The sequence below is a fragment of the Anas acuta genome, chromosome 2, assembly GCF_963932015.1.
Source record: "Anas acuta chromosome 2, bAnaAcu1.1, whole genome shotgun sequence".
NCBI lineage: Eukaryota > Metazoa > Chordata > Aves > Anseriformes > Anatidae > Anas > Anas acuta.
The window spans coordinates 23,683,190-23,699,595 of record NC_088980.1 but is presented as its reverse complement, the minus strand read 5'-3'; the positions used below and the strand labels follow the sequence as shown (position 1 = coordinate 23,699,595).

The following is a 16,406-nucleotide window of genomic DNA, read 5'->3' as shown; positions in this document are numbered from 1 at the left end:
TGTACCTTAGCCTAAAGACCCAAGTTGCTGAAACAAGAGCTACGGGCTGGAACTGGTCAAAACCTGGCAAATTAATTCAGTACCCATGAGGTAATGAAATGAAACAAAAGGAAGAAAGAGGAAAAGGAGGAAAGTTACATGGATTGATAGAGGCATTCTGCGCTGAGTAAAGCAGGATGGAAGCAGTAAAGTGAGTCACAGAACCATTAGGGTTGGAAAAGCCCTCCCATGTCCCCAAGCACCACGTCCAACCTCTCCCTGAACACCCCCAGGGACGGTGACTCCACCACCTCCCTTGGCAACCCGTCCCAACGCCTGACTGCTCTCCCTGAGCAGAAATGGCTCCTCATTTCCCACCTGAACCTCCCCTGGCTCAACTCGACGCCCGCTCCCGCACACGGGGCTCCAACACCGCCGCCGCCATCACCGCCACCGCCGCTCCCTTCCCCTCCGCCCATGGGAGGCGGCGCCCCGCGGCATTGTGGGATTGTAGTCCAGCGCCGCCGCGCTGCCAGCCCCCGCCACCCCGCGGGGACTACAACTCCCAGCACCCCCCGCGCCACCCCCCTCGCCTCACCTCAGGCCCCGCCGCTGTCCCCGGTTCAGGGGAAGGCTGTAAATAATCCTAAAACGGGGAAATAATCCTAAACCTACACTAACGATAAAATAAATGGGTTATGCGTAATTATAGCTTTCTTCCCAGTGACTGCTTTTAAAAGAAACGTACAGAGACAGGGTTCGATTAGTAGGCATACACTGAGGGATCAAGTTGGGAACCCTTCGATTGGCTTAATTTGCTTTGCAATCAGAATAGCTTTGAAGTGGAAAACACCCTTTTCAACACCCGACTTCCGATTTTTTTTTTTTTAATATGAAATGTAAACATGCTGTTTGTAACACAAAAACTGGAACATCAACTATTCCCCAAACCATACAGCTGTGTTGAAAAGCTGTCACGTGCATCCTCAGAGCTGAGCATCCATCCACGTCTCCACAGAGGGCACAACTGCCAAAGTAGGTTTGGAAATTAGGAATCAGGATTTACACAGTCAAGAGGATTACAGTCGGCAGTAGCATGTGTGCAGAAAAAAACAAAAACAACACACACATACCCAGACACAAGCCTTGCTTTATCATGCTCCTAGAAGTCACTTCCTTACAAACATTTATTTGTTTTCCTTTAGAACTTTACAAATAACAACAAAACCCCACCATCTGATACCCCTCCAAGCAGCAGAACTCATTCACCTGTGAAGCACTGGACCCTGCAAAATTTCTCCAGCAGTACCCCATCTCCTGGGTACTTCTGACATTCACAGCAAAAGACGCAAGTGCTTCAAGTCGCTCCTTCACTATCTCTGACGGCTTTAAGTTCTTCTTTCCATCTCATTTGGCAAACAATATTTCAGGGTTCATCAGTTGTTAAGCAATGCTTTGAGATGCACATACTTTGTTCTCTACTTTGTTGAGTCAGTAGCCAACACAATTCTGAAAAACTGTTCTTTTCCTGCATTCCGCTTTACCCAAGCGCTACGAGGAATTAAGGCAATGGAGGAGAGCAGAGAAGTGGGCAGTGATGGTAGAAGGAACAAAATAAAAATGTCTGCATAGCAATGGGCTCACGTGCATACAAAAATATATTAAAATGCGTTGGGTCTAGCCAGGAATGCTAGCCTCTGTGCTTTTGTTCTGAAGTCTGTAAAAGTAATAGTTTATTTTTCCGATATTCTGCGTTCTCCTGCTCTGCTTCCTCATCTAGTGATTTTCTTACACATGCTTTTAGTTCCTCGATTCCTTCTCCAGTATACGTAGATATAGGGATTATATCTCTGAATTTGAGTGTATTCTCAGGAATCACTTCTTCCTGTAGTAAGTGTAAGGAATCTGAAACGTCATATTGAAAGAGTTAGTAAAACCCATACAGCACATCACTGCAAAGCCCACAAAAGCCCACTTAATTTAGAAAACTAACTTTCATCAATTACAATAGAAAAGCATAACCAGAATTATTACAGAAGTATTGGTTCTTAACTCATCTTTAAAGAATAGCTGAAGTCTTAGAAGATATGCACTAACTTAGCACTTGTATCTTACCATGCTTAAGCTCTCACAAGCTGAGTTTATGTCCTTACTTTAAAATGAGTACAAAGAAATTCCACACTGTAGAATATGCGAAATGAATCTTTTTAAGGTTTCCTGGTTCCAGGAAATATGAAGAAATTCACCCCAATGTAACAGCAAAATTGAAACAAACCTACATAGGACTGCCCAGCATCTTCATGTGCGTTGGCCAAAGTCTTTAAGCCATAAATCGTATATACCTCGGTGTCTATAACGGCACTTTCAAAGGATGTTATTGTTATTCAGAATAGCTAAACTGGAAGTTTACCCTCCCATACAATAGATGGGCAAGGTATTCCAGGATTGCTCTGTTTTATTAAAAATACCTCCCCAACAGTGAGGCCAGAGCACTCAAGATGCACACAAAGAATACATTCAGATTCTAACAACAGCTTGCCAACGCAAAGTTACCCAAATTACATCTTTTTAGTGTTTTTGTCAAAGTTAATTGCTGAAATATAATTTACCTTGAGGATTCTGTAGTTGTTTCATAAGCTCATTCAAGTTATCTTTTGCACAAGGCAAATCCATTTTATTAATGGCAAGAAGTGCAGGCTTTGTCAGAAGTTCCTCTTTGTACTGCTCCAGTTCCTTAGAAGATGAGTAAATACACCTTACTAAGTATTTGTAGTTTAAAAAGTGTTTCTTCAATGTTACAACTACTCTCTCATTTGTTTGTCTAAAGAGTCTCTGCGCCTAGAGCTCTGAGATTTATTCAGGAGCTCAAGGTTGATGTATCAAAGCAGTCTGACAGAAGGAAAACAGTTCACATCTACAAAGCATAACGAAATTCTTTGGAGAGCTTTTTAATTCTTAAGCATTTTAGTGGACAACGGCTTATACCAGAAAAACCACAAGCATCACTCAGCTAAAAATAAACTCAGCAACAAGCTGAACATCAGCAGATTTATCACCTAAAGCTGTAGAGCTACAGAGAAAAGCTGCTAAACTTGAAATTAGGTAAGCTGTATTATTTTAATCAGAAGTAAGGATAAGAGATGGAAACACTGAATTCCTGCAAAACTGGGGCCTGTTTCACGTCTATTAGGCTATGTAGCAAGGGCACTAAGGCAGAGATTTAACTGTACCCACGTATAGTTAATTTTCCCATTTCTACTTCCTAAAAGGCTACTAAACTGGAAAACTGAAGAAGTTGCATCCTATCCTTTCACCTTCACTTGACCATGAGAAATATCCCAGTTGCTGCACAGATAAATGAAGGAACTGTTACACTCAAAGTAAAGCAGTTTCATCTGCATGATTAAAACAAAGATTTTATAATTCCAAAGAATGTTAAACTTGTTAATTGGCCCATGTACTGTAAATCCAGGGAACACATTAAGATTTGGAACTTCTTGATCAAAACTGAACCTCTTTCTTGGCTCAACACACAACTACAATTGACAGATAATTAGGAAGATGAGAAGTTACCTTTGTTAGAAGCAATATGGTTTCAAAGGCTGTTCTGAAACGAGTCTTAGTAGACAGTTGAAACCCAGAAATATCCACCTGAAAAAAAATATAAAAAAAAGAGCTTTTTGTTTTTGAAATTATGTTATATCTTCCATCGACCATTTCGCAGGGCAATGCCCATGGACATGTCCTCATTCCTGGCTAAATAGCAGGGGGCAACTATATACCAAAGTACCAAAGGAAAACCATAGACAATGAAAGCCCAGAATGTTTGGTTCTGACAGGGTGCTTCTCAAAGCTCTGCCTTTCAAACCTCTTTTTAAGGAGATCTTGGGAGGGAAGGGGCTAAAAAAAAAGTTACCCACCAACATTAATTATGCTTGGAACACTTCCCTGCTCTAAATTAATTGGCAACTTTTAGTCATAAATTCTGTTTAAGGATTTATCATAAGACATTTGTCTCAACTTTCCATTCTAAAAACAGTATCACAGCTATATTTATTAAAAAACATGCAAATTACAAACAATTTCCTAAATTCCAACTATACTGCAATTAAGATACATTTACTGCACTGCCTTTGATTTCAATGAGCTGTAGATTTTATTCAACTTACTACTAAGAGAAGATGTTTGGTTCTTTCTACATGTTTGAGAAATTTGTGCCCCATCCCTTTGTTTGCATGTGCACCTTCGATCAGTCCAGGGAGATCAGCTACCAGTATCTGGGAAAACAAAAGTTTCAAACAGAAGATTTCCAATAAGCAAAAATAGTAATTTTAAACTATTAATGTCTACTACGATTTTATATAAAGAAAAGAATCCAGACACAGGAATGTGAGGAGAATCTATTTTGAGAGGCCCCCGTTACAACTATGTACTCCTTGGAACAGCGTGGAGAATCAGTTCTCTGGCAGCATGCATGGGCTGTTCCAATACATTTAGAACAGATTTAAACAAAATGCTACTATTACAAAGGCAGCATGCTCCTCATGTTCCCCGATCTATTTATTTGTAGCTGTCTGAAAACCAGAAAATAGAAGGTAATATCTCCTCTGCAAAGATCTTGCAAAATTTACCTAATACTTGAGACCAAAAAGACTCTAGAACATGGGAAAACCAGGCTATCTAGTTTGTATAGCATGCAAACTGTCAGTGAAAAAGAAAATGAAGTTTTTTCCTTGTGGCTACAGAGAATCATTATTCCAAATGCAATCCCACTAAACATTGCCCCTATGGACATGAGAAGCTCCAAGAATTTCTCCTCTGCTCTTCAGCTGCAATGACATTTTGATTAGCCTACCCAGCTGCCAAGCAGAGCCCAGCTAGAGCTGCCAAACTGGACAGGGATCCTGTCACTTTCTCTGCTGTTTGGAAAGAGTGTGTGCAGTTGTAAAGAAGAGAAAAGAAAGACTGAAAAAGAGCATAATACTAAAAACCTCACATCTACTCAGTAACTCATAGAAAGCAAAGACAGAGTGAAGCAAAAGGCAAAAGCAGAGGCTTCAAATCTCTGATACTCATTTAGACAGCAACTGGATTCAATTAAGCAGGGCCCAAAGCCAGCAAGCTAAGACTTCCAGCATGCAACATACTGTTGAAGGGGGCTTTCTGCTATGAGTGAGTTTCACTCCCCCTTCTCTGTCACGTTTTAACCATTTTCCTAAATATTTCAGTCCTTGCTTCAGAATTTTTGATCTACAGGGACATGAGAGAGAGCTGGGTGAACTGCATACTCAGGAGAGAATAACTACAGAGCTGGAACAGAAAGATCTGCTTTCTGGTGTGATGCATTCTGGTGCTGTACTGGCATCACCACTCTTTTCCTGACTTGTCTTTCAAAGAATATTTTTATAGAGCTCAAAGAACTTCAGATTCTCTTAAACAGCATTTGGTTCAGATATTCTAGTAAAATATGTGAAAGCATCTGCCAACTTCCATGATCTTGTGTTAGGACCTGAACTCCAGCCTCATACTCAGATCCTCCACTTTTGTGTCATTGTATAACAAGGTCTTTTTGCAAGTAAAAAGATAGTGACTCAGATGGCAACACATAACTAGCATTCATTTTCTTATTTACAATATACTAAAATAACTGCACTGCTATATATTTCTTTAAAAACTTCAGTGTTCTGTACGGAGAAAAAGAAAGATACAATGAACCACCCTCTTGTGAATGACAGGACAGTCACCTCAATTATTGCTCATAATTGCTCACCTCTTGTTTTCAGCAGTTGCAATACTGAGAGCTGAATTATTTCCTCTTACTCACAGCTGCTCACTGTGATCACAATCAGCAGCTCCCTCGATTTTAGAAGAGGGGTACGTTGTCCAGACAGTTCTTATATAGCACCCAGCACTGTTGTATAAAAACTATGAAATGCAGAATCACCCAAGAAGTAAAGGTCATTGAAAATGACATCAAACGGGCTGCAGAAAAGCAACCCAGGAGTGCAAGCAGTTATCCTCCTGGAATGTAACAGCAGGAAGAGCAGGAGTTCCCGACTCTTGGCAGGTAGTTTTTCAGACTAAGAACAATCCTGTTATTTGCAGCACCATTTTTGAGGATAGGTTACCTTTAATTAGCAGCTAAAACGAATATACAGGAAGTTTCTCTTAGATGTATGCGTCTCTACAGCAAACTGTCCCGTTCAAAGGGACGAACACACATTTCTGAGAAAGCTATACTTTGTATATTCCACAGACTGATACGTTTGTCTTAACTTGTACAGATCACCTGAAATCCTGCATGTTTTTAAGAGCCTGGCAAATTAAATTTACTTCCTTTAACACACAATTTTGTTAAAGGGTGATAAATAAAGGTTTTGACTATCAGCTACTGAATCCCCTAAGATTATTCCTTCCGAAAAGGAAAAGCGTTTTCTGTCTTTTCATAACTGAAGGGTATGCTTTCCTGGTTAACTCATGTGAAACCCTTTTATTCATTTGCCTTTTATCTTTGAAGCGGAGAGCCCAGCACTGCCTGTGTCATACACTTAATAACACATCAAAGTTTCAAGCTTGAAGAATCAAAATGTTTGCTTTAGCCTTACATGAACCAGGGGTCCAACTCTGTAGGACAACACTAGTAGGACTCCCATTTAGCTTTTTTTTTCCCCCCAGGGAATGCTGTATAAAGGATTCTAGGCACCCCAGAATTATTTGACAACATTAACTGAGGAGGCTGGATGGAACTGGGTTCACAATACACACGGTGGTTTGTTGCTCCAGAAGACTGAAGCTCCAGCACACTACAAAAGGAACTAGACCCAGGTACCTCACCCCTCAGGTACTGCACTATTCTGGCTGTTCAGACAATCACTCTAACTTTATTTTTTTTTCTTTAAATAATAATAAAAAAAAAGTCAGAGCAGCCAAGCCAGAACAGTAAGTTATAGCAACTATAATCCTTTTCATTCACTACTATGGATCTGTAGCTGCTAGACGAATTTGCCCCTATTTAAAATTCATTCTGAGAATTTATTCCAGAGCTCTCAGTATAGCCAACCTGCACAACATGTGCCTCCTCTAAATACGAATAACAAGTTAGTCTCTGAAACAAGTATTTTTAATCAAGATTATAAAGCAGGATTAGAAACAGAAAAGAGATGGGAAAATGAGAAGCCATTTATTAAAGTGACACAAAAGCAGTTCAACTTCACATAAGACAGCTTTATTACTGTCATATTATAAAAGATATTCTTTCACTACTGGATAAAATAGTGTTTTCTCCACAAATTCCATTAAGTTCATGTAATTGTACTATATGTATGCATTATATATGCACCCATACAAAAAAAACACACTCAAGTTATGTTTCCATTTCTTTTGGGATGATTTTAAGCAACATAACCATTATATACCACTAAAAACCGACGAGAATGGACTTTCATACCAACCTGTTTATAATCTGCATACATGATCTTTCCTAGTTCAGGCTGTATTGTTGTAACTATGACAAGGGAAGAAAAAGAAGAGGGGGAAGAAAACAAAACAGTTGTTAACATTTTCAAAAAATGTTAATGTTAGAAAATATTTAAATGTTGCAGAATTTTCTCACTTCATATTTACATAAAACAAGTATTCAGTAGCAGAAAAATAATGCAAATGGAATGTTAAGAATTACTGAAAAGAAATAAAGAAAAAATAAGAGAATAAAATTACGCTACTCTATAAACCAAAGGGTTTGCCAAATCTTGATATCGCATGCAGTACTGATCCCCTCATCCCAAAAAGGGAGTAGAAGAGACAGAAATTCTTGGACTCAAAAGGTTTATCCAGAATACGGAACAGCTTCCAAATAAGGAAAGGCAAAGCAAGCTAGGACTCTTCAACCTGAAGAAAAACATTAAAAGGCTGTACAGAATCAGTAGTGGCAAGACAAGGTCAGTAGGAGTTATTAGTACTTGGGATTCTTGTACTCTTCCAGTATAAACATTAGGGGCCATCAATAGGAAATGTGGCATCAAACTCAAAACACACACAACGATGGGGGTGGTCTTCAAAACACCACAGTTAATCCTAGGGAACCCCTTGCCACAAGATACACAGCTACTCAAAACAGTTTGTTATGGGCATGCACTGGGTCGGAGTTAACTTCCCTGTCCCACACAGTGCTGTGCTCTGCACTGGTGGCTAGAACAGCCCTGATATCACACCAGTGTTTTATCTATTGCTGAGCATCAGGACTGTATCCAACCTCCCCTAAACCCAGTAGGCTGCGGGAAGGCAGGAGGTGAGGAGGCAACATCACCAGGGCAGCTAACCTAAACCAACTAAAGGGTTTGTGACAACCATATGGTGTCACATCAGCAATAGAAGCTTGCAAAGATGAAAAAGAAGAGGAGGCTCTCGTTATAAAACCATCTGTCCTCCTGAACAACTGCTACATCTAATGATGCATCCCAAAGGCATGGCTGAACACTGCTTGCTGATGGGAAGTGAAGAATAATTGTTTCTGTCTCTGCACTGACTTAGCTTTTTTTTTTTTCTTTCTTTCTTCCCCTTCCCCCCCTTATTTAAATTATCCTTATCTCACCCTGTAAGCCTCCCCCCCATCATATTTTCTCCTTTTCACTCTTCCTTTGAGAAGGGGGAAATGAGAGAATGGTATGGCAAAGAAGATTACTAAACACACAGAAATCGTGGATGGCTCAGGAACTCCCCAAATCTCAAATGTAAGCCCACATAAGGGAAGTATCCAGTGTGTTTTCTACATTCTTGTACTCCTCCCCAGTCATCTGCTTTTGGTTCCACTCAGAAGGCTGATGAATGTCTCCTTCAACATTGTGTGGTTATCAGTTCTTTATAATTTCTACCTATAATATTTCTATTGCCCTAGGTATCAGAAACCTCAAGATTATTTTAGGACAGGCAGTCTATCCCTATGCTCACTGTCAGAAAAAAAAGAAAATACAGGTTCTGTAGTTGTGCTATTTTTAATGGTAGCTACTACAGAGCTTACTCAAGACTGATGTTAAAACAGAAATAATGGAGACAGGCAAATTAATGGAGATCACAAAGATCAGTTCTGTTTTGTTGCATTTTATCACTAGGTGCAGAATTGATGATGATGATGCACAGACTTATGTTTTCATCAGTAAATCTGGGACTAAAATTTAGAAGAAAGGGAAGGAGGGCAAACATCTGCAGCCTCCACCTGTGAAACCACTGTAGGTATTTGAAAGCATTATTCTTCCCTCTGGCAGCTTGCTTTGCAAGTTATTATCTGCTTAATTAAATAATTTTGACTAGCCTCCAAGTTCTCTCAATAAGCTCACGTTGATGGCTATCTGGCTAGTGACCTCGTCATGCACGAAATCCCCAATGGGATTACTGGGCCTTACTGTAGATTTCAACATGTATCTATTAACACATAGCATCTGAAGAGACTGCAGGTGAGGACAACACCTTTTCACAGGTAAAACTCTGGGCAAATAACCTTGGTAAAATACAGGCAGCTGCAGCACAGACCAAATTAGGCTGCTTTTTAATTAAAGAATGCTCAGATGGCTAATCCTTATTTACTGAAAGAAAACTAATAAAAACAGCATTTTTAGTGAACAGATTCAAAACCAAAATCTTACTGTTCCAAGAACAGGTGGCAGCTACTTCCAAAGCACACAAGATGCTTATGCAAAGCAACACAACAGTGCATATTCAGCAGAGTGAGGATACTGCACACCGTGTAGAGTCCCAGAAGAAATAAAATGTGCTGATACTAAAATAAATGCTAAACAGACCCTGTACCAGCAGTTTCAATCACTGTGAGGGTGAACACAGGAAAAAAAAAAGAGAGGTTGTAAGAAGAAATGGCAAATTCCCTCTACTTCTTCTGATAATAATCTGTGTAACATAATTAGTATGCAACAAGGTTATCCCCTATTATTTATTATATACCTGTAAATCAAGCCAGAGAAAAGAATTCTTGCTCTCATTAAATATTACAGCACTAAAATACAAGTGTGAACTTACACGCATAATTTGCGATCTCAGGTTTGGCATGAGAAATCTTGCTTAGTAGGGATGATTTTCCTGCATTTGGAAACCTAGAAGGAAAGCCAGGATTTATACAGTGAATAAACATATATGTGATTCCTGTATATTTTATTACCAAATATACTGTATTACCTTAGACTCAACGATATATATGTGTGTGTGTGTGTGTGCAGACTCATTTACACACTTTCCTTTTTAAAACAGATAATTACTTTTTTTTTTTTTTAAATCAAATCCGAATTATTTTTATACATTCAACAATGCTTCCAAGGGCTGCAGGCCAGAGAGAGATGCATTTGGGTATGTTTTTAAGGCAACAAACTTGTATGAGCTATCCTGGAATCATGACTCTGGCTCAGAGAAGTGAAGGCTCAGTGGGGTATCCTATCAATGTGTACAAATACCTGAACGGGGGATATAAAGAAGACAGGACCAGGCTCTTTTCAGTGATGACCAATGACAGAATGAGAGGCAGTGGGCACAAAGTGAAGCACAGAAGGTTCTGTCTGAACACCAGGAAGCACTTCTTCACTGTGAGGGTGACCAAGCACTGGTACAGGTTGCCCAGCGAGGCTGTGGGGTCTCCCTCCTTGGGGAACACCAAAAGCCATCTGGATGTGGTCCTGGGAATGGCCTGCTCTGGGTGGCCATGCTTATTTTAAAGATTAATATGAGCTGTAAAAGACTTAATAGCCTTGATCCCTGTCAAACCTTAAGCTAATGATGTAGTCAAGACATAGACTATAGTCTTATAGCCATCTGTTCCATACAGGAGACCACACAAGACTTGTGTACCACTCAAATTCAAGGTACTCATCACAGCATTTCATTGCAACAGGGATCAAAGACAACTGTCCGTGGGTAATTGGTTATTGGTCACAAAGGCATGTGTCACTCAGAATGTATCATATAAAAAAAGCATATACTCTTCACTTGAATACACACGATCATAACCTGTTAACAAGGACAACTAGTAAGAATGTGAGCTAATGAAAAACAATACTTACATTAAGGAGCTTTCTTCAAAAAAGAAAGACATAATGAAACTCCTTATTACAGTGATATTATAGAGGGTAGTTTTAATGCTCTCTGATGTCAAAAGGTGCCTTAAAGACAACCTGAAGGTTACCGTGGTCATCTCCTCAAGCAAGCGTTTTGTTTCCACTGAGGCACAATATCTTCTTTGAAGTTTAAATTGCAGCCTACACTACCCATCATAACCTGTACCCAAACTTGATAGCCCTTTCTCAAGTCTACATTTTCTTTTGACCTGAGCTAATAGCAAACCACTTGCATATCTACTGAAGTAAAAATAACGAACTCAAAGAGATCAAAGTACAATCACAAACTATCAGAGGTTGATTCATACTCAAAACAAGAAAACAATATTCTCCTCAAATTAACTGATGATTCTTTTTATGCTTTTTGAAGGGAAACCACCAGCTAAAGTACAAGCCAAAGTGTAGGATTAAAGAAGCACCGGTGTCATAGAAGTCTTTTCTTGTTTCAGAGTTTGTGAGAAATAAAAAAATCTGTATCACGTACTCACTGAAGACCACTGGAAAAAATATGTAACTATAGGTAAATTCTGTTATTAACAGAGCTATAAGTTTTTTATAGCAAGCAAGAAAACAAAAATCAAGTTTCCATTCTATAAGGAAATATATCAATTAAGGTTATATATCATATTATATATCAAGATTATTTCAACCTAAAATCACTTTTTTCTCACTTTACACTTTTTTTTTCTTTAACGAATAGGGAACACGGAGGGAAAATATTAGTAGAAGGTATACAGACCAACATTCCACAACTGTTTGTTAAAAGCTTTCTCCAAATAAATATGTTTATCCATGTTGTTAATAAGCAGAGACAGTGAAAGGCAGGAATGCAAAAGAAATGCAAATCCTATTGCTCTAGCTTCGAAGTTCCTTCCTGCATTCCATGGTGTTTATCTGGGAGAGCAGGCTACATGGCCTTCGGAATTCTCTAAGACTACTACTGAAAGGATCCACTTGTGCCAGTACCAAAATGTGCAAGGTGCAGTATGGAAGCTGTGCTCAGCTTTGTTTTGCACCTCCTACTTGCTTTGTAAATAAATGCTAATAATGTCTTGATAATCATGGCAATTGCTCAGTTCACGTGTGTCTAACCAATGGCCATGATTCATGAAGCCCTTCACCCACAAAAGCATAATCCACATTTCTAAATTTTAGAAATAATTTTAAATGGCTTTAAGCTCTTATTTTTACCAACTGGAAGTAATTTAAGTGACAAACTTACAATAACACAAACTCTATATCTAGAATCTCTGAAATCACTTTTCAGATTTAGTAGTCAATTTTCTAAGGTCAGTTCCCAAACTACAATACAGAACTGCAGTACTTACCCAACCAAGCCAACATCAGCTATAAGTTTCAAATCAAGATGAAGAATTCGCTTCTGACCTTTGGAAGGCAAGAAGTTTGTGGCCAAAGAGCCTCCAAGACCTCCACGAGCTGCTAGAAATCTCTCTCCTGCTGCATTAACTTCTCCTGAAAATAAATTCACTATTGAAAACACATAACCCCCTGCAAGAGGTCAGATGTGATCTCCCACTTAAACCCAGTTTATTTTCAATGAAGAGCAAATTTTCTGTATGCTTTCAGAGTGCTATTTCAAGAATGTTGTACTGAGAAAGATGAGGTGGTTATTAATAGATACTATTTTTAAAATTGTTTTAGGTAGTCTGAAATACAGATTTAGCAAGAATCTGTATTTTTTTAAGCCACATTCAGGCAAGTCAGGAGGACATTTAATTGAGCTTAAGGACACATGACTTATGTAAAAGGTCATTAGTGGTCCCATGGAAGATCACAATGACTTCCAAAGTGAAAGACTTGTTGCAAGATCAATTTCCTTTCTGCTGCATAGAGCTATACGAACTAATTACTGCTAATTTCTGGCAGGGGTCTTTGTCCAACAGTTTTTGCAGTGCAATGTTTGTTGAGTTCTGTTTGTTCACTAAAAGGAAAACAAAATATTTTGGGAGGTGCACGATCTTAAAACATCAGTACGGTTAGGAGTCTGATGGATGCTGTCAATAAACATGACAGCACCTATTAGGATATGTTAAAGCAAAGTCCTTACCAATCTGCTTCCCATCGTCATCAAGAATTGAAATCCCTGGTGGCACGTGAACTTCACAATCTTTCCCTTTTTCACCTTTCAGTGCTCTAACACTGGGAGAAATTAAACCAGGCAGAGTAAGCTAAGCTGGGATTTTGTTCTCCAAGAAAAATGATTATAATAACTTTGACCAAATATCTTCTGACCTGCTGTTGGCTCCTGTTCCAGCTACAATTCGCTTCTGGGGATACCGGTTCTTAACGCTCTTTAAGGTTGTTCTTTCTTGGGCAACAAAATAAACATCACCGCCTCTCCCTCCTTCCCCACCGAGACGAGGGTAGCCCATGCCACCAGTTCCTCCTCTGACGTAGAGCCGCAAATCGTCGATGAAGGTGCCATACTGAGAGGAAAACACATTTCACATCAGCAATACGCTTTGTTTATCTTTCGTTTTAGCCATGAGGCACAGTGGGGCTGAAACGCCTGAGGTAGAACTTTTCACTGAAAGCTCTGGCAATAAAATACTGCACAGAAAACTGCCAGGCAACCCTTCCAGATAGTTTGTAGGAAGGGAAAGGTTTTAATATTTCATCCCCAGCAACGATACCAGGCTGACGGACGGGGACAGGGCGCGGAGGGCGCCTCACAGGGACGGCGGCCGGGGGGCCAGGGGAGGGGAGCCGGTGTCCGTCCGTCCCACCCGTGTCCGTCTGTCCGTCCATCCCACCCCGCTCCCTGCCTAATGTCTGCCCGCACTGACCCTCCGCAGCGCCGCCCCGCTGCCCCGCACCATGCTCCGCGCCGGCCGAGCCCCGCACAGGGCGGGCGGCTCAGCGGCCCCGCATGGCGCGGCGAACCCGGCTGCCGCCTGCCGCCATCAGCGCTGAGGCGGGGCCCGGCCCGGCCCGACCCGCATGCGCGGCCCTCAGCGCCGTCAGGGCCGGCGGGGAGCCAGAAAACCTGATGCTGGTTTTGGCTTTTAAAGCCTCCTGATCAGCGCTGCTAACCTGCAAGAAACTCCGAGAAATCAAGATCTGGCTTTTCACTGTGATTAGTTTCCAAGAAATACGTTACCGTGGTCGTGACTACATGCTTTCATAAGTCTTTTTTTTTTTCAGAGATACGTAGTTTTCAGATTGCATGAGCATCTTTTCGGTGTGTGTATATACATCATAGAATCATAGAATCATAGAATATCCTGAGTTGGAAGGGACCCTTAAGGATCATCAAGTCCAACTCTTGACACCGCACAGGTCTACCCAAAAGTTCAGACCATGTGACTAAGTGCACAGTCCAATCTCTTCTTAAATTCAGTCAGGCTCGGTGCAGTGACCACTTCCCTGGGGAGCCTGTTCCAGTGTGCAACCACTCTCTCTGTGAAGAACCCCCTCCTGATGTCAAGCCTAAATTTCCCCTGCCTCAGCTTAACCCCGTTCCCGCGGGTCCTGTCACTGGTGTTAATGGAGAAAAGGTCTCCTGCCTCTCGACACCCCCTTATGAGGAAGTTGTAGACTGCGATGAGGTCTCCCCTCAGCCTCCTCTTCTCCAGGCTGAACAGGCCCAGTGCCCTCAGCCGTTCCTCGTACGTCTTCCCCTCCAGGCCTTTCACCATCTTCGTCGCCCTCCTCTGGACACTCTCCAACAGTTTCATGTCCTTTTTATACTGTGGTGCCCAGAACTGCACACAGTACTCGAGGTGAGGCCGCACCAGCGCAGAGTAGAGCGGGACAATCACCTCCCTCGACCTACTAGCGATGCCGTGCTTGATGCACCCCAGGACACGGTTGGCCCACCTGGCTGCCAGGGCATACTGCTGGCTCATATTCAACTTGCTGTCTACCACGACCCCCAGATCCCTCTCTTTTTTTAAATAAAATTTAATAAATTTTAATAAATTTTCATGAAAAAGTGAATACTCTCATTCCTTCTTACAGCCTTTCCACTAGGCTATATGTTCTCAACTACAGCCGTAAGCTACCTGAGGGCAGTCAGTACCATTTCCAATAATTTAATACTTAAACTAAGTTCATTGCCTTATTTTACCTGTTACATAATAATAATAATTTACAAAAGAGTGCCATATACATGCTAAATAGCCCAACAGAACATTTAATCAAAACTCAGGATGCTCCCCAACAAGGGGGTGTTGTCCAGTGCCATTTTAAGAGCTTGTCTTAGTTGCTTTCTGGTCTAGGGCAAGCTTTGGAAAGGATTTACAAAATCTATGTAAAATAGTAGCTACATCTCTTTATAATTTTGTGTATTATTGTTTGGACTTTAAGCCTATTACAATTTTGCTTTATTTTGTACTAAATAAGAATTACCTATATTTAAAAAAGACTACCTATGTATAGTTCCATATAGTCCTTACTTAACTGGGGTAAAGGAATCTCCAAATTGCTAAAATTTTAGAAATACATTAGAAAAAAGTTTGGTTTTGAATGAAATTAGCAAAGAATGAATAAAACATCTGAACTCCTAATCATGTACTTTTCAGCTGGCCCACACCTCTCTATGACAAAAACAAAACTGTTTTGCAACTGGATAATGCAGAAAAGAGTGCAGAAGAAGCATGGTGGGTTGGACCTGATGGCTTTTGATGATCTAAGTGAATGAAGACAACATCCGAAATTCTGAAACAGTTACTACATAAAATCTAGTAGCAAGTTTTTTCAACAGATATATTAAGAATGTTACAAGATCTCTAGAACATAGCAAATGTGGGCCTGGCCTCCTACTGGAGGTATTTATTTGAGAGATCCTAGTTGGGAGGCTTGTTGGCTTAGATTGCCTCTATAAATTGGTGAGAGAGGCATCTGCGGAGACAAGTCACATCGTGATTGTCTCCCTCTAGATCCCCATCTCTCTGTGTGTTAAATCTTTGAAGTCAGGTGAGCTGAACCTGGGCTGTCACTGCTTATCTTTGAAAAGAAGACAAATGATCTGCCCAACCACAGACCTGTAAGTCTGGTCTCAATCACATGCAAAACCTTAGGGAAGTTCAGCTTTGCCAGAGAGATTCGCTTTCAGAAAAAACAAACAAACAAACAAACAAAGAAAAAAAAAAAAAAAAAAACAACAACCAAAACCAACCAACCAAACAAACAAACAAAAAAAAAAAAACAAACAACAGCAACAACAACAAACTTCCATAAAGCATTTGATATAGTATCACCTGGGGATGAACAAGTATACAGAGGTTTGGAGAGATACAGTGAAGAGAGATAGCCACAAGTAAGGTGGCTATCTAAGGCTAAAAGGAAGATGTC

General features: G+C 40.5%; 1 protein-coding gene across 1 annotated transcript; it reads right to left on the bottom strand.

Annotated features, from left to right (window-relative positions):
* Positions 1–1,125: 1,125 nt before the first annotated feature.
* GTPBP10 (GTP binding protein 10) lies at positions 1,126–14,057 on the bottom strand. Its single transcript, XM_068673917.1, has 10 exons — positions 13,898–14,057; positions 13,344–13,537; positions 13,159–13,250; positions 12,419–12,563; positions 10,006–10,079; positions 7,431–7,483; positions 4,149–4,256; positions 3,553–3,630; positions 2,589–2,712; positions 1,126–1,884 (listed from the first exon to the last, which is right to left on the bottom strand). The coding sequence occupies exons 1-10, from the start codon at positions 13,928–13,930 to the stop codon at positions 1,670–1,672; spliced, it is 1,116 nt and encodes a 371-aa protein (XP_068530018.1). The 5' UTR covers positions 13,931–14,057; the 3' UTR covers positions 1,126–1,669.
* Between the last annotated feature and the right edge of the window lie 2,349 nt (positions 14,058–16,406).